Source organism: Nannobrachium achirus (genome assembly GCF_963921795.1).
Source record: "Nannobrachium achirus genome assembly, chromosome: 21".
Classification (NCBI taxonomy): domain Eukaryota; kingdom Metazoa; phylum Chordata; class Actinopteri; order Myctophiformes; family Myctophidae; genus Nannobrachium; species Nannobrachium achirus.
This window is the reverse complement of record NC_137828.1, coordinates 48,626,520-48,651,099: the sequence shown is the minus strand read 5'-3', so window position 1 is coordinate 48,651,099 and position 24,580 is coordinate 48,626,520. Positions and strand designations below refer to the sequence as shown.

Below are 24,580 nucleotides of genomic sequence, written 5' to 3'. Positions count from 1 at the left end.
CAATGCAAGTTGTTTTTCAATATGATATCAGCCTTTCTGACAGTGCTGCAGCTGTAATTTATCTAGCTTTATCCATGGTCTCTCATTTAATTTGCAAAACAAACCATCTAACGGCGACTTTAAAGGACCGCTTGTCTTTTTGAAATAAATAAGTCAGTGTTAATTCAACTACAAACACATAACAGTCTGATTAACATGGCCCCATAATGGCTTCAGTCAAATCCTGTTGGCCCAGCAAGGTGTGTGGGAGGAAGTGTGCACATGAGGTCACATCCTATTTACATCCCAGTGGGCCTAATCTGCTAGGTCTTGTCTTGTCATCTCTCTTGGGCAGCCATGTCAGGCACTGGCTGTTAGTGTCTCAAGCGCAAACCTAATCCTCCTCACCGCACACAGGTAAAACCGAACGCTTCTCTTGCTCTCTTCGCCATCAAAAACCCAAACGCTTGGTGATCTTCAGCAGTGAGTAGGGCCTCGATTGATTGATTGATTGATTGATTGATTGATTGAATACTTTATCAGAAGTTTGCATAGGTAAAGAACAGTACGGTTCCGATACAAGGTCTACTAATAGGATTTTAAACCCAAGAAAGCACAATGGCTTGTTTACATTGGGGTCCTTTTGCTATTTAGATCTGAATTGTTGATCTGTTGTGTCATTTTGGGTGTATCATGTTTTGACGTTTCTCCATTATATCTGCCGTCTGATCCTGTTCTGTTTCAGTGACGGATTGAGAAGATGGTATCAGACACAGTATCGACAGTTGGCTGATCTGCTGCATTTGGATCCACTTGGAAAGAGCAATGGATCAATTATATCAAGACTGTTTTTGAACGTCAGGAACATCAATATCAGCATCACGTCGATCACCATTCTAAAACCTCCTCTCCTAGGAGAGGACAAACAAGGGGAAAAAAAGAATCAAAACAGAACCTCAACTTCAACAAAGAAGACAGTTTGGTCTAAGAATTATAAGCCAGGTCTGGATCTGACCCAACCCATCACCCATGGGTTCTTTGTACGACACATTTCGTACACAAGGAAAGTCGGTGAACTGATGAGTCCAGTCTGAGAGATGATGAACCGCTACACTACACTGAGGCAACTGGGCGATGGCACCTACGGTAGTGTGGTGATGGGGAGAAGCAACGAGACTGGAGAGCTGGTGGCAATCAAGAGGTGAGGAGGGTGTTGCTATGGAAACTGTGTTATTGTTAATACTTTTAATTTCTTTACATATTTATAAAACACAGAGTTAACAAAATATTATCAAACCTTTTAAAAAATAGCTACAATATTTTCACTACTTTTATGTGACTCTCATATTAATGACAAAAGAAAACATACAAAGATAAAATATGGAGATTCTGCCCGACACTAACAATATGCTTGAAAATGCCATGAAAAGTATATCAACAACAAAAACCCTGCTATCAAACCAAAGTGGTTTGAACTGATTGACATCTCCATCCTTAGAGCCTCTGAGCCTCATAGACCATATTCACACGGCGGCCATTTTGGCAATTTGCATTGAAGAAACGGGGTCGCATTTCATTAACTTAATAGCAAAATGGCTACTGTGTGAATATGGTTTATCTATGGTCTCACTAGTTGGGCAAAACATGGAAAACATTTTTATGTTATTAGTGTCAGAAATGTATAATAACAAATGGAGCGGCCAGAGGAAAGCCAGAGTCATTGAAATCAGTTGGGTTCATCCTGAATTAGATTCTTAGCCTGTATTGTTCTATTTTGTGTGTAAAGTTGAAATTTGGCGTAGGACTAGAGTCACCAAAATCAATATCGTTCAGACAGACAGACAGTTAGTTTTCCAGATAACTTGTGATACACACACAGACAGCCAAAAACTGGATAGGGTGTCCGGTGGTGTAGAGGTAAAACTCAGTTCACAGGTGGGTGGGTGTCAGGGGATTGTGTAACTCCTACTGGTTGGTCGGAAACTTGTAATACGCTTTACTGGAGAAATTCCTCGCTGTCAGGTGAAAATAAGCGATTATTGGTTCCATGTGTTTTGGAGGAGGCATGAGTACCCTGTGTACACCAAAGTGGAAAAACTGAAAAATCTGGAATGAATATGTTTAAATTTATGTCATAGTCATACTCTGAACTGTGTAATAGCCTACTTTGTGTGTCGAACAAATTACAATGTACAATTTAGGCAATTAGCACACTCTTATCAGAGTGACTTACAAGTGCGAAATCGGAATAAGCTGAGTAAGCATGAGCTGTAGTCAATAACAAAGGTAAATAAATAGTCATATAAATAGAAAGCAGAGAGAACAAAGTAGTGCCTCGAAGAAACTTGGATACCAGGTAAACACCTAGCATCTGTCTAAACAAACTTCTATCTAAATCACATTCTTATTTGTCTTAGCTGATCTAAGTGAGAGGGAAGGGCGGTCAGGTTGGAAAATGTCTTGAAGGTATGAGAGTACCATGCCTTTGGTTGCCCTGTTGGCCATCAGTGTTTTGTACTGGGTGTGAGCACGAGAAGCAAACTGAATCCCACTATATTGACCTGGGCCCCCTAAAAAGGGGTCTATATTTGGGCCTTTCTTTTTTGCCCTCTAAGCCAGATATCTTTCGGCGAAAATGCCAGTCACAATGTGTCGCGTTTTGGCTATTTTCGCCCATGTTTACCTATTTTCACCCAATGTTTGCCTCTTATGACATGTCCAGAATAGGGACGCTAGGGTTAAATACGTATTAAACTCAGAAAGCATTGTTGGTTTTCAGGGCATTGCAGGGCTGTCATTTTGCCCTCACCAACAACGGAGCAAACAAACTAGCCTTACAAGCCTTTGTTTCAACAGCATGGTGACTGGGCTCAATAATGGATGAGGTGCCGGTGGAGATGCTAAGCTGGTTACCAGGCAATACAACACGTGCAGAGGCGGTGAAAGGCAGTGAAAGTACAGGGGCTGGGTTGGGTTACGGGTCGTGTGGACGGGACGGCCTTAGTTGGCAGGTTTCCCAGAGAGGAGGAAAACTATACCTGAGTGTTCTGTAACACTTACATAATTCCAGAAGGAGCTCAGGGTGGATTAAGACGCGCAGGGGCGCACCATTCAGCAGGTGGTCGGTGTTTTTCATGGACAGGACAACGCTAAGTGTAATTAATTGGACGTTTCAGCGTGAAGGCATTGTGTTGGTCTTGAAGCATAACCCTTTTAGTTTATGTACAAGATGACATTTCCGTTTTATTTTGGTTCCACTATAATAAATAAATGTATTATGATAGCAGTAGTCACTAGTCATCATTATAGTATTACAGGTGTACCCCCGTCCATGGGCTTTCCCCCATGGAACAAAATAAGACGAAATTAGAGACTCCTCACACAGTGAATTATTCATGGACATACAAAGAAATTCAGCAGAGATGTCTGCATTATTGGGTGGGGCGTAATGTACCCACAAGTAAACTCTATCTATGAACATTTAATTTGTTTGATGTATTTCTCACCATTGACTTTTGTCTTCCATAGGATGAAGAGGAAGTTTTATTCATGGGACGAGTGCATGAACTTGAGAGAAGTGAAGGTAAGGACAGTTTTATGTATGGGAATGGGCTAGGTGGGTGTGTTGTTGTGTATGGCCTGCAGCAACAGACTGATGTTTATATGGGATTAAAGCAACAGTGCTGATTCAGCTCCTTTGGCACTCATGCTCATCAGTGGATAACCTTAAGCCAAGGCTTGAAAGTATCCCTTAAAAGTATCCCTGGCTAATGAGCACCTTAAGTATTCTATTTATTTTAGAAGTAGGGACGCCGCAAGTTGATGATGTCATATGTCCATGTGCGGTCCAGCTCAATGGAATGTATGGAAATCATGCATGTGCTACTAAAAACAACTTAATACTTCCTGAGGTTAAAATGACCATCTTTTATTAGCACATGCATTTTATATTCCATAGGGCTGGACCACACATGGGCAAATGACCTCATCAACTTGAGACGGAAATGTTCCTATTGAGTGAAATATGAACTATTTCTAAAAGAAATACAAATTATTTTTAACTTTACATTTTAGTTATAGAGGGCAATTATAATGTTTTAAGGCAAATAAGGCTTATTAGCCAGGGATCATCTTAAGCCAAGGCTTAAGGTTTGCACACTTAGATATTTACTGTGAGAATAATTATTGACTCTGTCGGGTGGAAACCATTACCTTTGAAGAAAAGTTACCTGTGTTCTAGACATAGAGTATATATATCTTCTATCTAGAGAGGATCAATTTGTCACAAGCTCTTGTACAAGATTTCTGTCCGACAGCAATGCCCAAAATAGACACACCAGGTTGAAAGTGGTTTAAGTCTATCTGCCGGTTCCCTAAATATTTAACCGTATTAGGGAAAGAGCTTGTGACTAAATTTATTACAACTACATTGGATCCATTGGAACAAATTTTATTTTTTCCATTTCCTGAAAAGTAGCAGTTTTGGATATACAAGGTTTCCAGCGATGCAGATGATATTAAACAATGATGGATGTGTGTTGTAATACATAATGGACTTGCTTGCGTGCATATAGTGTTGCTCATGATGATGCTGTTGTTCTTGTCCGTTCCCCAGTCCCTGAAGAAGCTGAACCATGCCAACGTAGTGAAACTGAAAGAGGTGATCAGGGAGAATGATCACCTCTACTTTGTCTTTGAGTACATGAAGGAGAACCTCTACCAGCTCATGAAGGACAGGTAAAAAGAAAGAAGACAATTCCTACAGTGCACGCTTGGCATATGGTGTATAAACACTGGTTTGACATTGTTTCCTAATTTCCCAAAGTATAAACTGGCCAAGCGTCGACGTCCAGCCAAGGCTTTCCCCTGTGAACTTATCAGCCACCCGGGTAAATGTACCTGGCCCATTGGAACACCAAATACCCCATAATAACAAAGTATCCCATCCAATTAGAGTACCATCATATCTTATATTAACTCATTCACTTAACTAATTCTTAGTAGGCCCGGAGCGCCATTGATGGATCTTGACCAGTTATAAAGATTTAACATGAATTAACCCGGAACTAAAGGTTCCTACGATTGGCCGCTAGTGTCGCTGTTTTCCCCCCTGCTGGTACCAAAAGGCATTCTCCATTGGACCCCATTCATTTTTCCCGGACTTTACATTAGATTTTCTTACCTTAATAAACATAGTCACAAAGACGTTATGGTTCCTGTCGCTAGTTTAAAGTCTCCTTTCAATCACCATGATATGCGTTTTGTGAAAATATGGTCCCATTTATTTTATAATTGATGTTAAAGCTGAGTATGCTCATATAGATGGTAGAAAATAGGTCCCGCCCCCCTTTTTCGTCTGCTTTATTTTGGGCAGGCTCAACACATTTACCCAAGTATCCCTGCGGTTGCACATGACCGTTGGCAGCTAAAAGCATTCCTCTGGTACCTTTAAAACAATGATGTCCGCACCTATACAAGGGCAAAAAAGCTTCATTTTCGCTCTAATAGAAACCAATGGGTCATGTGATGGTTCCCACCGTCCATATCTTTTACGGTCTAGTAAAAAGTTAGTGAACAACCCCATCTGGTGTAAAAAAATGGAATCACAGCGGAACCAGAATATGTGAAATGATGTCATCAAAAAAACGCATTTCCATCCGCATCCTGTTTATTTATTTTCACAGAATCTCCTTTTTCTCGCTCTGTGTTATAGTCAAAACAGTACATTTTCTATCGCCGATAACCATGGATTGAAGCTCTCAAACAAGTCGTTTTTGTTTTGTGACTATTTCAGAAGGAAAAAGCAAAGTTAGCTGGCAGTGTTTAATAGTTTGGTTAAATATTCTTGGAAGTGAATGAGTTAAGACTTAAACCATGCTGCCATACATTGGCCTCTCAGAGCCGTCATACTGGCACTGTCTGGCAGCTGCCACCAGGTCTAATGCCTCATTCACACTACAGATATATAGTTGAACGTTTAGCTTGGTAATTCAATGTAATCTCAATGGAAACCAGCTTTAAAGCTTTCAAAGCTTTGTTTGGAGCATCTCCTGCATCTTTAAAGCTGGTTTCCATTGAGATTACATTGAATTACCAAGCAAAAACGTTCAACTATATATCTGTAGTGTGAATGAGGCATAACAGTTTCGCTGGGGGAAGCCCTGCTGGTCTTGCCATATACACACAATAGGGTTTGTGCCCTCTATGGCACCGATTCTCAGCCTGTGGGCCGTGAGGGTATTGCAAGTGGGCCCCCAAATAATTGGCCAAGATTCAAAATATTTAAATTACTTGTGTAAAAAAAAAAGAACGTTTTCACAGTGATACCGATGTTGATTTATTGATTTATCACCTTGTTATTGTAAGTCTCTCTGGATTAAGAGTGTCTGCTAAATGCCTAAATTGTAAATAAGAAAGTGTTTTACGTTGGGTCCATTGATCCAAGCCGGGACACAATCGATTGATTGATCGTTAGTAAGATAAACATGCTCTGAAAATGCAAGCAGGCCGAGAACGAGAATGAGATTTTCAAGTGGGCACTGATCCAGAAAAGGTTGAGAACCACTGCCCTATGGGACAGGCCAAAAGTAGGAGGACTATGTCCAACCAGTAGAGTTCGCAAATTTTACCCAAATTCTACCCGATCTGGCGTTTTCGGGCCGGGCTGGGCCTAAAATGTATGCTAATTAATTAGTCAGGCTATGTATGCTAATTTGAGTTAGGGTCGGGCCTTAATTTTCAGGCCCGTTGAGAACTCAACCAGGCAGGCATTGCCCGGGGGTTATTTGGATGTTTTTATGCATGCTGTACTTCGTTAGCACATTTATGCAGTAAATTCATTTATAGATGAATGTAATACTTTAATTGAAGACGTGTAAACCATAAACTAGGACAGGCTCATACGTAATCTATACATTTTATATTTTGCAGGAACAAATTGTTCCCCGAATCAGTGATAAGAAACATGCTATTTCAGATTTTACAAGGGATGTCGTTTATTCATAAGCATGGTAGGTGTACTGCCCCGATCGACGCATTGTGTTCGCATGAGAGTGGATGCATATACTACAAGATTTCCTGAATTATTATGATCTCAAGTCAAAACCATGTTTTAAACTCTGATTATGCCCATTCCAAAAATATTTTTGGCATGTCCAAACTGAGGATCAGTCTTGTAGTTTGTGAACCCTCTGCAACTATCTAACTTCAAACACTGTCTGTCTGTCACTAACTCTGAACTAAGGCAGGTCTATAAGTGGACATGTGGATGCCTCACACTCATTCAGGCTTTGACTGAAAACACAATTGACAGATTTTTTATTTCTGTAATTGTAAGCTGGTTTTGGGGTAGAACATGAAAATGCATAGAAAATAAAGAATGATAATAGTGTATGAGGTGGTACATACTATGATCACACATGCTCGTGCGCGCCGCACACATGCACACGCACAGTTGCACGCACGCACGCACGCACGCACGCACGCACGCACGCACGCACGCACGCACACACACACACACACACACACACACACACACACACACACACACACACACACACACACACACACACACACACACACACACAACCTACTAGTTACTGTACTGTTGTACTGTAATGGTTCCACATGTCCAGTGAGGATTCTTGTGCTCCTTTTGGATCTGGTTTCTTAACTTTCCTTTCCTTCGGTTTCCCCTCATCTATGGTTTCTGTTTTCTCTCCTTTCCTGTGTGTGCATGCGTGCTTGTGCGTGTGTGTGTGTGTGTGTGTGTGTGTGTGTGTGTGTGTGTGTGTGTGTGTGTGTGTGTGTGTGTGTGTGTGTGTGTGTGTGTGTGTGTGTGTGTGTGTTTTCTTCTCTCATGTGTCATCCTGTCTGCTGTCAGGGAGAATAAGCTGTTCACAGAGAATGAAATTAGGAACATCATGTTTCAGATTATCTCTGGTTTGGTTTTTGTGCACAAGCATGGTAAGACGTTCTGTCATTCTTACGCTGTTTACTAGACATGACTTCGACGTGTATTGTGTATTGTGTGATTTCTTTGTGTGTGTCTGTGCGTGTGTGCGTGTGTGTGCAAAAATATATTGTAAATATAATTACCGTACACACACACACACACACACACACACACACACACACACACACACACGCACACATTTGTAATATATTAAGGCTATTCTTGCAGGATTCTTCCACCGTGATATGAAACCAGAGAACCTGCTGTGCATGGGTCCAGAGCTGGTCAAGATAGCAGACTTTGGCCTAGCCAGGGAGATCCGCTCCAGACCGCCGTACACGGACTATGTGTCGACTAGATGGTGAGTGTGTGCTCACAGCGTCACTGCTATCTGGAGAGACGTGCAGTTGTTGCACAGCAAACTAATAACAAAACGTAACCCTATGCCCAGGCACTAAATGTTGAATGAGCCCTTGTCATTCAACATGACCTAATGCAGTGGTTCTCAGTGGTTCGGGGACCACCAGTGGTCCTTGAGGGGGTTCCAGGTGGTCCCCAGCTAAATGATGCAGAGTTGGTAACCAAATGGATCCTTATAGATCTTTATGTCTTTACTTGCCTTCTTTACCTCTGCATGGTAAGTTGAGCACGATCTTGCAGAGCAGCATATATTTGAGCTGTGATGGCCTTGGGATGGTCAACAGAGTCATCATAGCCCTCAAACGCTTCAAAGAAGTAGGAATAGGCCGTCTTCCAGTTAATTATTGTTAAATATCGGCATTACTTATTTTAGTCTACACAATTAGAGAATGTAGAAGAATTGTTATTTTCATCAAGGTTTGCCTGTCATCTCTCCTATGGTAACACAGGAGATGGCATGGAAATCTTATCCAAAGACAACAAAATATTTTACTTTTCCGGTCTGAGGGGCTAATTCTCATCAAATGGTGGTCCGTGGCTCAAATGCCGAATAAATAATGGATCTTGATATGAAAAGGGTTGAAAACCACTGACACTAATGTCCTAATGCACAATGTGATGGTGTAAATAGCACGTTCAGACGTATAGGGACTCAAGTCACATGGTTTGGACTGGAGTCTGAACCAAGTCACAATATTACTTACTTGAGACTTTAGTTTTATGTGTGAAGATAATTACTTGGCATGTGTTTTACTGTAGTGACTTGTAACAGGGTAGCTAGCTACCAGGACCTTATCCAGTTCATACAGCGAAAAACAAGGTTTTCAGAGTCAGAATTAACACTACATGCTAACAAGACATGCTTTTTTTCTTCTTCTTGGGAGACAGAGCTCAAAGTGACTTATAAATAGCGTTTTCTTTCATAATGTAGTTTTTACAACTGTAAGCTGGGGGCGGGTGGGGACTGAAATGAGTGGCATGGAGGTTTCCACTCGGATAAACCATTCCTTTACAGCCATCTGAATTGAAATTTAACTGCGTTTTTATGAGACACCATGGGGTCGACACATGATGACTAGGAAATGTGCAATTTTTGTGTTTATTGCGACCGTTAGGTCGCAGTTTAGTATCAAAACCTCCACCGGCCGTCCGTCCGTCCGTCCGTCGGTCACACGTCACACCTTTGCCCTGCTCATATCTCCGCATCAGTATGACATCACACTGCTGACATCAGTATGACATCACACCGTACACAAATGACCCTTATATAAGACCGGCAAGAAACAGTGGTCTAAAACAGTGGTTGCTATGGTAACCAGTTGGTTGCTAAGGTAAAAAACATGGTTGCTATGGTAAACAGTTGGTTGCTAGGGTAAACAGTTGGTTGCTAGGGTAAGAAAACATGGTTGCTATGGTAAACAATTGGTTGCTAGGGTAAACAGTTGGTTGCTAGGGTAAAAAAAACATGGTTGCTGTGGTAAACAGTTGGTTGCTAGGGTAAACAAAACTTGTAACCTCCACCGGCCGTCCGTCCGTCCATCCGTCGGTCGGTCACACGTCACACGTCACACCTTTGTTTGTGTACGGTGTGATGTCATACTGATGTCAGCAGTGTGATGTCATACTGATGTCAGCAGCTATGTCTCTATATATGGAGTTATATGTTGTTCGTGTCCAAATATGGGGCTTGTGAGGTCAGACTTAGTGAGATTCGTCGGTTATCTCCATATATGGAGGGAGAACCAGCTTATGAGCCGATGAGTTCTGTCGGTAGATAATGCCGGTCTTATATAAGGGTCATTTGTGTACGGTGTGATGTCATACTGATGTCAGCAGTGTGATGTCATACTGATGTCAGCAGCTATGTCTCTATATATGGAGTTATATGTTGTTCGTGTCCAAATATGGGGCTTGTGAGGTCAGACTTAGTGAGATTCGTCGGTTATATTTGTCGCTTATCTCCCGATTAGGGAGTCTTACTGGTTATGTATTGTGTGTGTGTGTGTGTGTGTGTGTGTGTGTGTGTGTGTGTGTGTGTGTGTGTGTGTGTGTGTGTGTGTGCACGAGATTACATACAGTACATTAATCATTTTGATATTTGTGTCCTCAGGTACCGTGCTCCAGAGGTGCTCCTCAGATCCTCCTCCTACAGCTCTCCCATTGACCTGTGGGCCGTGGGCTGCATCATGGCTGAACTCTACACCCTCAGACCTCTCTTCCCCGGAAACAGTGAAGTCGATGAAATCTTCAAGATCTGCCAAGTCCTGGGCACCGTGAAGAGGGTAAGAGGTTTAAGATCATTACAAAATAACATGAGGTCAGATGAAGGTCATTGTTTGAGTGATTGATTGATTGAATACTTTATTAACAAAATTCTTAACGGTACAGATAGTACAGTCAAGGAAAATGATGGTTTGCAAGGGGAATGGTTTGTGCACTGGTTTAAGACGTGTTCAGCCAGTGCACAAACCATGCTCCTTGCAAACCATAATACTCCTTGTGAGCATACAGTGTAAGACTACCGGTCTGAATTCAACCCCTGTCTTGTCTCACATGTCTCTCCTATCCTTTTAGCATGACTTTTGGCTGTAATCTGTAAGAGTACAGTTAGCCTAGAATCAAACCTGGGGCAACTATGGGGACTCCTGCCCCTAATTACAATGGTGGAAACGCAAGCCGGTTCGCGGCCAGTTCTTTGAAAGCATTAAGGTTCCAAGGATCTAGAACGGAACCAGTTCTAAAACCAACGTTATTTTGGTGGAAAGGGGGCCATACGCCACTGCTTTGGCCCCGCTTAGCTGACTCTAGAGTGGATACTTTTTAGTACCACTTTTTGAAACCACTCTACCCAATTCCTGGTAGTGGAAAAGGTGGCACAAGTGGGTGGGGTGGGGTGGTGTTGGGCCATGGTAATGGAAAATGGCCTTTAGTGAGTAGACAGAAATGGTGTCATGAGCATTAGTGAGGACCAATTATTTGAAAATGGGCAAACTGGGTGAGGTGGTCCTTTTTAAGAGAATAAAGACCAGTCTATGATCTCAGGTTTATCACAACTTCTCTGTGACATTAGGTGTAAATGAATCACACAGCTGTGGAGGTATATGAAGTGCTAGATAGACTTAGACTTCAGACTTAGTGTTAGACTTCACACTCTCATCTCCACAGTCCATGCCCCTGGACAAGATCAGTGTCTTCTTACAGGGGTTTAACCATGATCCATCTCTCTTAACACTGAGCATGCAGAGCGGTATCAAGCCCCAGTTCTTAAGCTTTTAGTTTATCCTGGCGAGGACAGGGCTAGGAGCTAGGGTGGGCCCTCAGGGCCACATGGTGGTATGTCCTGTTCCACACTGGTCATGAAATATGCATTAACACATGTGTGTATTGTACATAGGTCATGGAAAATTAATTTCCCCACAAAAGGTGATAAGTCTTGTGTAGGCTTATGAATTCTTTATAGGTCAACGTTTATGGTAGTGCTAGGAGGTTCATGCCATCAAATCAACCGTTGGAGCTTAGCAGAGGTGGGGGTTACAGATGGAGGGGTGTCATATTCTAACGCACCGTTTTACATTGTCTAGACGGGGCATATGTCACATACACTTCTGGAGTAACCACTAAATTGACCTATTCTCCAACACAGTTATCTAATCCAGATCTAGAATACTTGTTGCAAATGGCTTTCTTTCTGCAGCCCTGACACACTGTAGAAATGTGATGCTTAGATTCTTAGTTTAAGGGGGCGGCCTCTGCCTGTTTGCTTGAATGGTTGCCAGGCACAGGTCTTAAACAGCACAGAATCAAATGTTTGCCTTCATTGAAGAGACATGCAAAAATCAAACAAAGGATATGGTCGTTTAAAAATATGATTATAAACGTTGGAAGTGTTGGATGTAATTAACAAAACGGTGCAAGTGTCCTTGTAATATCCTAATCCTTAATAAAGTATATAAAATATACCTGTCTAAACTCTATAAACGTGTGCCCTCATAGATGGATTGGCCAGAGGGCTACCAGCTGGCATCAGCCATGAACTTTCGCTTCCCCCAATGCGTGCCCACCCACCTGAAGACCCTCATCCCAAATGCCAGCAATGAGGCGATCACTCTGATGAAGGACATGTTACAGTGGGACCCCAAGAAACGGCCAACTGCCGTACAGGTAGGCTAAACCAGTGGCTGTACCGGTAGGATGCTAAACCAGTGGCTGACTGGCTGTGTACTACAGCAGGGGTCTTCAGACCAAGGACCCCTTAGCTGAGAGAGAGAGAAGAAGCAGGGACCTTCACTACATATTGTATAAATGTGTGGTGCCAGTGCTGTCATAGACTTGTTTGACAGCACTGTCATCAGTCTATGTTGGATTTGTGTTAATGTGTTTTTTTTCTGACATTTAACCATTTAAATCGTTGATACTTAGTAAATTCGACCTTTCACTCTGTACTTGGTCTGCTCTTTTTACCTCTACACCAAACCTATTAGCCAAAAATAGCCGATCTACAAGCCCTCAACGCCTCGCAACGCTGCTATTTTTGGATAAAGTTCTCATCAGAATAGGGATGCGAGAATTCAAGTTGTTAATTTAAAAGAATTATCCAACTGTATCACACAAAGATTTGGTGGCCCCCCTGTAGTAACTCTGAGGACCCCCTAGGGGTCCCGGACCCCCTGTTGAAGACCCTTGTACTACAGGTAGGCTAAACCTGTGGCTGTCAATTTTGGACTGGAGATCTGAAGCTGAGGGACCCTTTTATACTGTCCACAACTTGTGGCTCTATGCGCCTTATTATCAGCTTGCCTGCTGTTGCCAGGGTCCTTGCACTGACAACACACGGCTAAACAACGCGTCGATCAACGTGTTCAGATAAGACATTTGACAGGTTATTGTGTGGGTGCATTGGAATGAAAAAAGCAATATCATTTCATCAAAAATATTACAATGAACAAATCTATAAAATGGGCTATAGGAAGTGAGGCTCTGGGAGTTCTCAGGTTTCATGTGGATTACAACAGAGAGCACCTGGCTGCAACATTATACTGTACCATGTTACTCTTACTTCCACCTCTCTGTGTTCTGAAATCTAAATGTTGCGCCTTTATCCAAGGCACTTTACATAGATTGTGCATAATATTCACCCATTCATACCATGGACTGTAAAAAAATATGGACGGTGTTAAGCCATTGGTTTCTATGCTGCAAAAATGACGCTTTTTTGTCCCTTGTACGGGTGCCGCCATCATTGTAGAAATCAACGTTCATTTGTAGAAATGGTACCATCTCGAATGCTATTGGCTGCCAACGGTCACATGCAACCGCAGGGATTCTTGGGAGAATGTGGTGTTGAGCTTCCCAAATAAAGCACACGAAGAAGAACCATCACAAGCCTATGATCACAAGCCCCTCCTACAGCATACCCTGCTTTAACATCAAATATAACATGAATTAGACCATATTTTCACAAAACGCATATCATGGTGATTGAAAAGAGGCTTTAAACTAGCGACAGGAACCATGAAGTACGTATGAAAATGTTTATTAAGGTAAGAAAATCAAATGTAAAAGTTTGGGGGAATAGAATGGAACCTATGTTCCTTCTGTTGCTTCTGGTACCAGAACAGCGCAACTAGCGGCCAATCATAGGAACTTTTAGTTCCGTGTTGCTTCATGTTAAATCCTGACGCCTGCCCCACTGATTCATACACACATTCATACACCGATGACCAGATCATACACCTGAGCCCAATTATTTTAAATGGTGTTAAAGCCCTACTGTACCTGATCATCTGTGTCCGGGTAGACCTGTGAATCATCTTCCATTGTGTTCATCATCACTCATATATTTATATAATCATAGATAATTCCCATTCCCTGTGAGACCATTTTACAACACTTTGTTAGGTGTTGATTTGGAAACTTGCAGCTCCAGTGGGAGTGCTTTTCCATCCTCTTATAAGGTCCTCAGCGTTTGAATTTCTCTCGGGTTTAAATTAATCTAACTTACATTTCACTTTGATAACATTTTTTGCTTGAAGTCGTGAGAAAGTAGTGAGAGTACACAAGTTGTTAATTCTGGTTTATATTGATTCAAAAAGGTTGCTGGTGTACTGTTTGTGTGTTGAACATTTAACCATTTAAAGGGATAGTTCACCCCAAACATTACTTATTTTCCTCCTTTTTTAAATCGATTACTCAACACATGGAGACTTGAATTCATGGATATTTAGTTTTTGTCCCATTCCTAAGCCAATTTGGCTATTTCTGGGACGCTAGGGTTCATGTGGTTAATCACTGGCGAATAAACACGGGGGAAAAAAGTTACATTCCCAATCATCTCGTCTCATCTTCTTCTCCGGTGTTAATAACAATATCTCTCTGTTGTTGTTTTTTAGGCCTTGCGTTACCCTTACTTCCAGGTGGGCCAGATCCTGGGGCCTCGGCCTCAAAGCCAGGAGGTCAGGAAGGCCCAGACCAGGCAGTCCACCCTGGTCCAGCAGCCCTCAGAGTCCCAGGCAGACCCCCAGCAGTCTCAGTCTGAGGCTGAGACGCCCTCATCCTCCACACAGCATCATCATCAACCCCTTCGACAGATCCCCCTCCCCCAGGCCCAGGTTAAACCAGCAGCTCATGTTCATAATGTGGTGAGTATACTTGCTGGAGGTGAACTAGAAATGCAGTCATGTACACAAGCTTGTAGATCTGCTACTTTTGGCACTTCTTTTACGCTAATATGATAAAGTAGGGCAGTGGTTCTCAAACTTGGGGTCGGGACTCGAAGTGGGGTCCCCAAATTATTTTGTGGGGTCCCCAGATGATTAGCTTAATGTCATTTCCCACCCCCCCCCCCCCCACTCAATGGTAAACAAACCAACACACACAGTGTAAGTGTATACAGGGTATCTGCACATTTATGAAGTGACAATTTAAGGACTTTCAAGACCGTTTTAATACCAAACTGGCCAAACTGTCAAATATTAAGTAAGCAAGAGGCGAACATTGTGAAAATAGCCGATCTACATGCTCACAACGCCTCGCAACGCAAGGCGTTGTGAGCATGTAGTCCCACCCAGTTCAAATATGTTTATTTTTGGGGTCACAGCCTTGGTTGTAGGGCATTAATTTACGATATCCGACTGCATGGATATTTGACGTGGAGGTGTGTGGTGATGTGTTTGTACAGAAGCCAGTGCCACAGGGCAGTGAGAACGGAGCGTGTGGAGGTGGAGGAGGAGGTGGGGTGGGGGTGGGGGGGCTGAAGAGTGGACGCAGACGCTGGGGTCAGACGGTGGCCAATAAGACCTCGGACAGCTGGGGGGAGGAGTCGGACCCTTCAGAGACCGCCGCCTCGCACTCCAAGAAACCCAGCCTGGTAAACTCCTCCCAGGAGGAGCGCTGCAGCCACAAGGAGCATGGGAACAATCGGCAAGTTCCATTTTCACCCTCCCCATCTTTGATCTGTGTCACTTCACATTTTAACCCAGGGGTCTTCAACTTTTTCAGGCCAAGGACCCCTTAGTTGGGAGAGAGATGAAGCAGGGACCCCCACAACCTTTTCATAGATTCCATATAGTTTCACTGTTTGACAGAACAATCATCAGTGTATTTTGGATTCATGTCAATGTGTGTTTTCAGATATTTAACCACTTGAACCGTCAATACTTAATAAACTTTCACTCTGTACTTAGTCTGCTTTTTTGTGAGCTTGTACATCTGCTATTTTTTCTGCTATTAGTTCTCAGAATATGGATGCAAGGGTTTAAGTGGTTATTATAAAAAAGGAGAAAAATCACAAAGATTTGGAGGACCCCCTGTAGTAACTCTGAGGACCCCCTAGGGGTCCCAGACCCCCTGTTCAAGACCCATGTTTTAACCACTTTAAACATTGATTCGTCTTATATTTTCAGATCAAAGGAGCAGAAGCCACTCTATACCTTCAGCACAGTCACCAAGCTTCCCAGCAATGTCAAGATAAGCCAAACAGACCCCAGTCTCCCAGGATCTGCAGCACGACAACATTATCTCAGCCAATCACGATACCTGCCTGGTAGGGCTTACATTATCTCAGCCAATCACGATACCTGCCTGGTAGGGCTGTGGGACTTATGACTGTGACTTCAGCATTTTCTTAGATTATTGCATGAGAAAACCACAACTAGCCTAATCGTTCGTTGCTATTGGGTGGAAACCTTGTATGTCCAAAACTTTTCAGGTTTCAAATTCCAAAATAGCAAAACATTGCCGATCTACAAGCTCAAAACGTGAGGCATTAGATCTACTATTTTTGCAACTTGTGTCGTGTGTGACACTGTAGTACCAGTAACACTCCCTAATCGGGAGATAAGCGACCGTAGGTCACTTATCTCCACAAATAGGGCAAAAATGTGTTTTGCCAAAATCTTCCTGATCCATGTTGATGACATGAGTGTAGACATACTGTGTAGTGATTTTCATGATTTTAGGGCAAAATCTGTAGGAGCAGTGTCCAAAAATGTGTTTTTAAAAATCGGCCTGGAGGTGGCGCTATATGGGAGAGATTCATGTTGATGGGATGAGTGTAGACATAGTGTGTACCGATTTGCGTGATTTTAGGGCAAAAATTGTAGGAGCAGTGTCCAAAAATGTGTTTTGCAAGAATCGGCCTCATGGTGGCGCTAGAAGAGGGCCATTGTGAGAAATGAGGGGTGTGGTCTCCGCGCCGGCAAGGCGGACGAATAGGTACCGGCCCCGGCTGTCCCGGTCGCTCCTAGCCGGAGTTACGGCATTTTATGTGAGCTGCAGTGTAGGGGGTCCTCCACTGGGGGCGCCACCACTTTTGCATCCGTTCTGGAGCACCAGGAGTGGGTGGTCCCCGGGAATTCCCCGTGAGCAGCCCCGTGGGGGTGGTCATTTGGTCAGTTTAGCACATTTGGTCATTTTTTACATCTGGGGGTCCCCCAGGGACCTGGGGGTCCCTGGAGCTCCGGGGGTCCTTGGAGGTTGTAGTTTGGCAGGTAAGGAAGGTGTGTGCAAAATTTGGCATGGATCGGGGCAACAGTTGCGGAGATATGAGCAGGGCAAGAGTGTGACGTGTGAGGTGTGACAGACAGACTGACTGACGGACTTACACTTTGTGCAGGGTTTGATAGTAAATGCGACCTACGGTCGCAATGACAAAGTAGGGCATTCATTTACAAAAAACATTTAACGATGATATGATGCAATGAATTAATGAATGATAACCCACCTTTTGAGCAATATACCATAACCAGTAACACTCCCTAATCGGGAGATAAGCGACCGTAGGTCACTTATCTCCACAAATAGGGCAAAAATGTGTTTTGCCAAAATGTTCCTGATCCATGTTGATGACATGAGTGTAGACATACTGTGTAGTGATTTTCGTGATTTTAGGGCAAAATCTGTAGGAGCAGTGTCCAAAAATGTGTTTTTAAAAATCGGCCTGGAGGTGGCGCTATATGGGAGAGATTCATGTTGATGGGATGAGTGTAGACATACTGTGTACCGATTTGCGTGATTTTAGGGCAAAAATTGTAGGAGCAGTGTCCAAAAATGTGTTTTGCAAGAATCGGCCTCATGGTGGCGCTAGAAGAGGGCCATGTGAGAAATGAGGGGTGGGGTCTCCGCGCCGGCAAGGCGGACGAATAGGTACCGGCCCCGGCTGTCCCGGTCGCTCCTAGCCGGAGTTACGGCATTTTATGTGAGCTGCAGTGTAGGGGGTCCTCCACTGGGGGCGCCACCACTTTTGCATCCGTTCTGGAGCACCAGGAGTGGGTGGTCCCCGGGAATTCCCCGTGAGCAGCCCCGTGGGGGTGGTCATTTGGTCAGTTTAGCACATTTGGTCATTTTTTACATCTGCTCCGGGGGTCCTTGGAGGTTGTAGTTTGGCAGGTAAGGAAGGTGTGTGCAAAATTTGGCATGGATCGGGGCAACGGTTGCGGAGATATGAGCAGGGCAAGAGTGTGACGTGTGAGGTGTGACAGACAGACTGACTGACGGACTGACGGACTGACGGACGGACTTACACTTTGTGCAGGGTTTGATAGTAAATGCGACCTACGGTCGCAACAAATAAATGGAGTGAAATAGTTGCAATTAGTGCCTCCAGAACACTAATTTCCCTGGAGGCAGTGATTATTTTAAACCGTGGCAATAACATTTCACTAAGTCCAGTTAATATGATGTCAAAATATTCAAATAATGTTCAACTAAGTGTTTCCGTTCAATAACAGTTGTGATAGTCAAGTGTTATTTATTTGATTTTGTTAACACTCTACAGATCAGCAGGTTCACTAAAAGCTTTCCATTTTGTAATCATTAAACATAGTAAATCCCACTTTCTCTTACGTACCCCCTGTAGTACCTCTGCGTACCCGTATGGGTACACGTATTCCCCATTTGAGAAACACTGACTTATAACAATCAATAAATTAATCTTTAGCTCTTCCCCAGAACATCACGGCATACATTGACTAATTATAGTGATACACACAGATAGTCACTGCATGGCAATGCAGCTGGTAGGAATCATTTCTGGTAAATGAAATGCTTGGACCTCAAGCCTACCTCAACGATGCAAGAAACTACATTATGCCATTGAGTTGTCGTTGGAAACGTTCATAGAATCTATAGAAGTGCATTGTGGTAGTATTGAGCAATTGGAGCATGTCACTTTTTACTTGATCACTCCACAATTTAGCATCTTGCCGTATACTCACACCACGATATGTTTGTTGATCGATTAGGTTTGATCAACAAGAGCCACGCTTCGTCTGCAGATAAAGAGTTGGGCGGTGCGACATTACGGGACCTATGGGACAACTCCAACAACGTTATAAATAAACCTCTCGCTCCCATTGGAGGGGGATTATCCCTCACCAGAGCCAACCCAGGTGAGCGCTGCTACTGTGTGCATTGGTTTTCATTTGGTGTGCCTCGCACAGACAGATCTGGTTCCGCTTGAGGTCTTGCTCCTGTCAAACAATAAAATTAACATCATTAACACTGAATCAAACTTTGATCGTTATGCTACATTTCCTCTTGACTTTGAAGGAAAACGGTATGGCTAGGTGTGTGGGAGAACACCCACACACCTAACCATACACCTATTTTCCCATTATCTGGTCAGTTACAGTTTGAATGTTGGCACTATTTCCGCAAGAGCAATACTGAGTACTGACAGAATCAGAATCAAGCTTAGTATTGGCCTAGTATGTTTACACATCAGAGAATTTGTCTTTGATTGTCTTCATGCATGCCTTAGTAAATACATACAGTCTTATATCAACAAGTAACGTTTGTTTTGTAAAGTTATACAAAGATATTTTACACAATATAATGTGTGTACCACTATTGCACAATAAACACTGTACAGCTTATAGAGAAGTGGAAGGTGAGTTGGTTCTAAGTTGTTCTAAGTTCTGACACAGAAGAGTTTCTTGTTGGCTAAATAAGGCATGTTGGCTAATTAAGGCTTGTTAGCTAATTAAGGCTTTCCTTTCCTTGATGACCAAGGCTCACTCTTGAAATGAATCTAACTCTTACACCACACCGCAGTGTTGATTTAGTCGACTAAAACTATGTCGTTAAATGTTCCTTGACTACCTTTTTTCTCTGACGAAAACTAAATAAAAACTTAAGTGATTAACAAACAAGGGACTGTTTGGTTGCGCTCGGGTGTTGTGCTCTGAAAATAGCAGATCTTTTAGTCAATTAAATAAACGTAGTTAACCAAAATCTTATGATATTTAGTCGACTAACACAAACATTTTAGATCACCAAAATATGTCACTATTTTGTGTAACTTATTTATGTGTAACTTAGAGATGAGCTGGCAAATGATCTCTTTTGTCAGCACAGTGTAAAAAAACTAGTATGCTTTGACAGGATTAGAATACTGTGGAAATAAATAGCATAGTAATCTCTGGCATGCCCGCCCTGTAGTGTAAACCAGGCCTATAATGACAGAGTCATCTATTGACAGATAAATTGACCCTGTCCTCAAAGAGCCCTAAATGTTAATGCGGTCGCAGATGTCTGGAGCCAAGGGACAAAGCAGTGTTTTGGGGTGAACAGTGTCTGTGACTTCGGAGACGGGAGACCTCTATAAGTCATTTGTCATGTAGAGACGGGCACAATACAAGCCCCTGTTGTGTGCCCTCCTCTCTTCTCTCATTCTCTCATCTCTATTATTCTGCCTCTTTACTCTCAATTTCTCCCTCTCTATTGCTTATTCATGAGATTAACTGTTGGTGTAAGATCAAGGTCCCTTAAATGGCCCTCGAGTCCCCCCCACCCTCCAACACACACACGCACGCACGCACGCACGCACGCACGCACGCACGCGCACACACACACACACACACACGCACGCACGCACGCACGTACGCACACACACACACACACACACACACACACACGTGCACACGCAAACACACATCTTTCGACTTGATTTTTAGAGCCACTTCACATAAAAATTGAGAAACATGCCAGTGTTTTAATGAATCTTCTGACTTCTATCTATCTTTCACTGTTTCTTTAACACTTAAACACTATATATTTAGTTGACCGTAGTGTGCTTGTAGATCTGCTATTTTAGCCGAATGTTCGCCTTTTATGTGGTCAATGACTATAGGGCCCTAGTCATTAACCACATGAAAGGTGAACATTTGGATTCCCCAAAAGATAACCAGATTTCACATTCTGGTTATTTAACATAGCTAAACGATGCAATTATTATATTATTATATCTTTAATTTTTGCTTTTTTGAGATTTCTTCTAAAATGTTTATAAAACATACTGTAAATAAAGTGATGCCAGGTTGAAGTCATTTATTTTCTTCCATTTAATGGTTTCTGCCCAACAGTGATATGTTGATCAGAGAGCTTGTTTTCCAGAAAAGTCAACTTATTTCTGTTTTCCTTCTCCTTTCTTTCCATTTCTTTCCGCTGTGGTGGCGTGGCACACACATCTCCTCTACCTCTGCTTTTGGTGGTGAGAGTAGAAGAGAGTGACTCTAAATCCACGGGTAGCCCAGCAGAGAAAACTGTTGTTAAAGAGCGGATACTGGAGAAAATTGACCACTCCAAAGGTGACAGGGTTTAGTAGGCCTAGACATAGATTAGTCGGGCGCGTGGTGATTTTCCGATGGCCTTAAAGTCCGAGAGACTTAAAGTCCGAAAGGCTGTTCAACTAGGAGGAGAGGCGGCTGTAGACTGAGGATGCCGACACTCGCAACACACACGCACACACACACACACACACACACACACACACACACACACACAGCACACGCGAGAGAGGTTGCATCTGTCCAAAAGCAAAAAGGTCTCATCTCACAGTGCACTGTCTCTACCTTCTTCATACTATGAGGTGAGGACAATAAGAAAGCACAGGCTTATGTTTTCATTCACAACTGCTTGGCTGAAGATCCATTCTATAGCCTATATTTCATTTTATCGGCTCTGTTCATACCAGCACTGACTGGACTGCAGTGAGTGAGAGCTTAATTGAAATGACCTACATACATTTACGCACGCAGTGAACTGGAATGATATAATTAATTATTTGGCAGTAGCAGGTGTGTAAAGATTCTAATCTATAGCCCTAAACATTGTTTTAATGAGATTTGGCCTTATATATTGATATGTGCTCAGATTTGGCTATTTGCTGGCTTTTAGGCTAATTAATTACTGTAATTATTTTAATCATGCCAACCTCTGCGCATGAGGGGGGGACCGGACCCCTCTGCCGTCGGATTTTCAGGCCGTCGGAATATCGAGATTTAGCCGATTAGTCACCCACCCCTTAACCTGTTATCCCGATTAACTAATCACAATACCATCATATAATTATGTGCCTGTCTGCTGTTATATTTGAAAATTAAAGCCATATTTACACTTTGGTGTATGCCGCTGTCTTGCACTGTAAATAACTAATCTACAAGGTCCATTATTTATTCTGCATTTGAGCCACATACCCCCATTTGATGAGATTTAGCCTCTCAAACCCAGATTTTGTCCACAATTCCATGCTGTATTGGTGTGGTGCCATAGGAGAGATGACAGGCAGGTTGATCAAAATAACAATTCTTCTACATTCTCTAATTGTGTCATCACAGTAAATTAAGTAATGCAGATGTTTAACAATAATTTAACTCTTGAGAGCGTAATATGAAGGGTCCATTTGGTTACCAACTCTCCATCATTTAGCTGGAGACCACCCGGAACCGCCTCAAGGACCACTGGTTGAGAACCACTGTTCTAAATCATAACATTGGTATGCATTTGAATAGACTTAATACTCATTTGATATGCGACACTAGCCATGCAAACGCACTTCTATGGACACACACTGTGTAGTCCATTGTCATTAGAAAGCCAACAAAGTGTCATGAGCCTAACCCTGCTGTAACGGACTCCAGATATACAGTGAACGACTTAACATGTGAAAAGAGACTATCTGATGAACCCTAAAACCCCAGCTGGAGATAGGATCCCAAATACACACTTGAACCACACAACTAAGAACCACCATTTCAAACAGATGGTAAACTGTACTAGAACATTACTGAGGTAATTACGTGAGGTAACAATGAGGTCTTTGACTAATTATATTGATAGCCATCTATGGCTGCTTGTGAACTGCAAAGAAGGTGACACTTCCAAAGCTGAACTACTTAAGTAATTTAGTTTGGGTTGATATTAGCGATATCACAGCATGCAAATAACTTATTATATATATTCTCCTTTCTTGTATACTTTTTAGATTATAATAATTTATTTTAGATTATTATCTTAAGACATTTATAGCTTTCCATGGTTGATTACAATTTAAAAACTCAAAGCAGTAAAACAACAACAACTACTACTACAATAGTTCAAGAGACTCAGATGGTCACAGGCAGCTTACAGTATGTTTTCTTTCAGGGACCTTTGTGAGCACCAAGTACAACCTCTCCGGTGGCTACATCCCATCCTTCCAGAAGAAAGAGGTGGGATCGGTGGGACAGAGGATTCAGCTCGCCCCTCTAGCCGGCCAGCACACAAGTAAGACCACCTTCCTTCCACTTAACGAGAAAGCAGCACATGCTGCTGCTCTGTTGAGCTCGCTGTGCAGCACAGTTCCTCCTCACTCACCTTTGTTTGTCCGTTCATGTCTGTTTGCATCTTGCACTGTTTCCATCCTGACCTTCGCTCACTGCCACTGCATTTCTCCTGTCTTCACCCTTTCAGTTAACCTATCTTCTTCTCCTGACACTAAAAAAGACAAACAGAAATCTGCCAAGCCCAAGTCTACATTCAACTCATCTCTGAGTGAAAGTACTGAAGGTAATGTGCATGTCTCTGAGTATGTACATCTGTCAAACGCTCATTTGGACTTCTTTGCACTTCCCCTTTGAGCCATCACTCCATCAAAATGGCACATTTGCAAATGAAAGTGACTATATCAAAGGGGTTGTGCAACTATTCTTCTTCACTTGTTCTTCACTTTTCTCCATGTTCTGTCTCAATTATTACTCTTGTAATCCCCTTCATTTTGTGTTATTGTGAAACTACCTTGCACATAAAACATGCCACTTATGCCATTTGCTGATTTGCATTATACCGGCTCAGCTCACCTCACCTTTTTTAGGTTTTCCAAAACTACTTGGCATCACCTCTGTCAGGGTTCCAAGTGAGCTGAGGCAATACCAAAAGGTGACATGAAAACACTACTGATTGGTCAGAGGGAGTCATCAATAGCGTCATTTCATAATTGTGTTAGAACGAACTTCAGAAGCTCCCAAACTATACATGTGAAACAAATCAATATTGAGCAATATTATATTTCTCACCTGTAATGTAAACTTTAATGTTTTTGTTGAACTGTACAGGTTAAATAGTTTCCAGACATTAGCTTTAACTTAAACAATGTTTAGCACTCTCCTACGCAGAGGGGTCTGATGTAGTCTATGCTGACCAGCTACATTGAGGGGGTCCTACTGTATCTGCAATGGAAAACAAAGTGTAGATGCTGTGGACAGATTGAAAGAGACAGCGACTTAACCACTGATTGATTGATGTTTTCCAGATTATGACGGGTGGAGGAGGAGGTCAGACAGGACTCAGATGAAGGGGCCCAACTATTCCGCCCTGGGGAAGAACTCTGGGAACCTTCTGACACGAGCTCCCACCGTACAGCCGGTCCATGGCAGGGTGGACTGGGCATCCAAATATGGAGGCAATCGGTAG

General features: G+C 42.7%; 1 protein-coding gene across 1 annotated transcript; it reads left to right on the top strand.

Annotated features, from left to right (window-relative positions):
• Nucleotides 1–1,076: 1,076 nt before the first annotated feature.
• mak (male germ cell-associated kinase) lies at nucleotides 1,077–24,580 on the top strand (the record flags this gene model as incomplete). Its single annotated transcript, XM_080751621.1, has 15 exons — nucleotides 1,077–1,180; nucleotides 3,508–3,562; nucleotides 4,595–4,716; nucleotides 7,862–7,944; nucleotides 8,162–8,294; nucleotides 10,464–10,635; nucleotides 12,347–12,514; nucleotides 14,743–14,991; nucleotides 15,531–15,776; nucleotides 16,262–16,394; nucleotides 19,093–19,239; nucleotides 21,352–21,438; nucleotides 23,276–23,395; nucleotides 23,582–23,677; nucleotides 24,420–24,580. The coding sequence occupies 15 exons, from the start codon at nucleotides 1,077–1,079 to the stop codon at nucleotides 24,578–24,580; spliced, it is 2,076 nt and encodes a 691-aa protein (XP_080607747.1).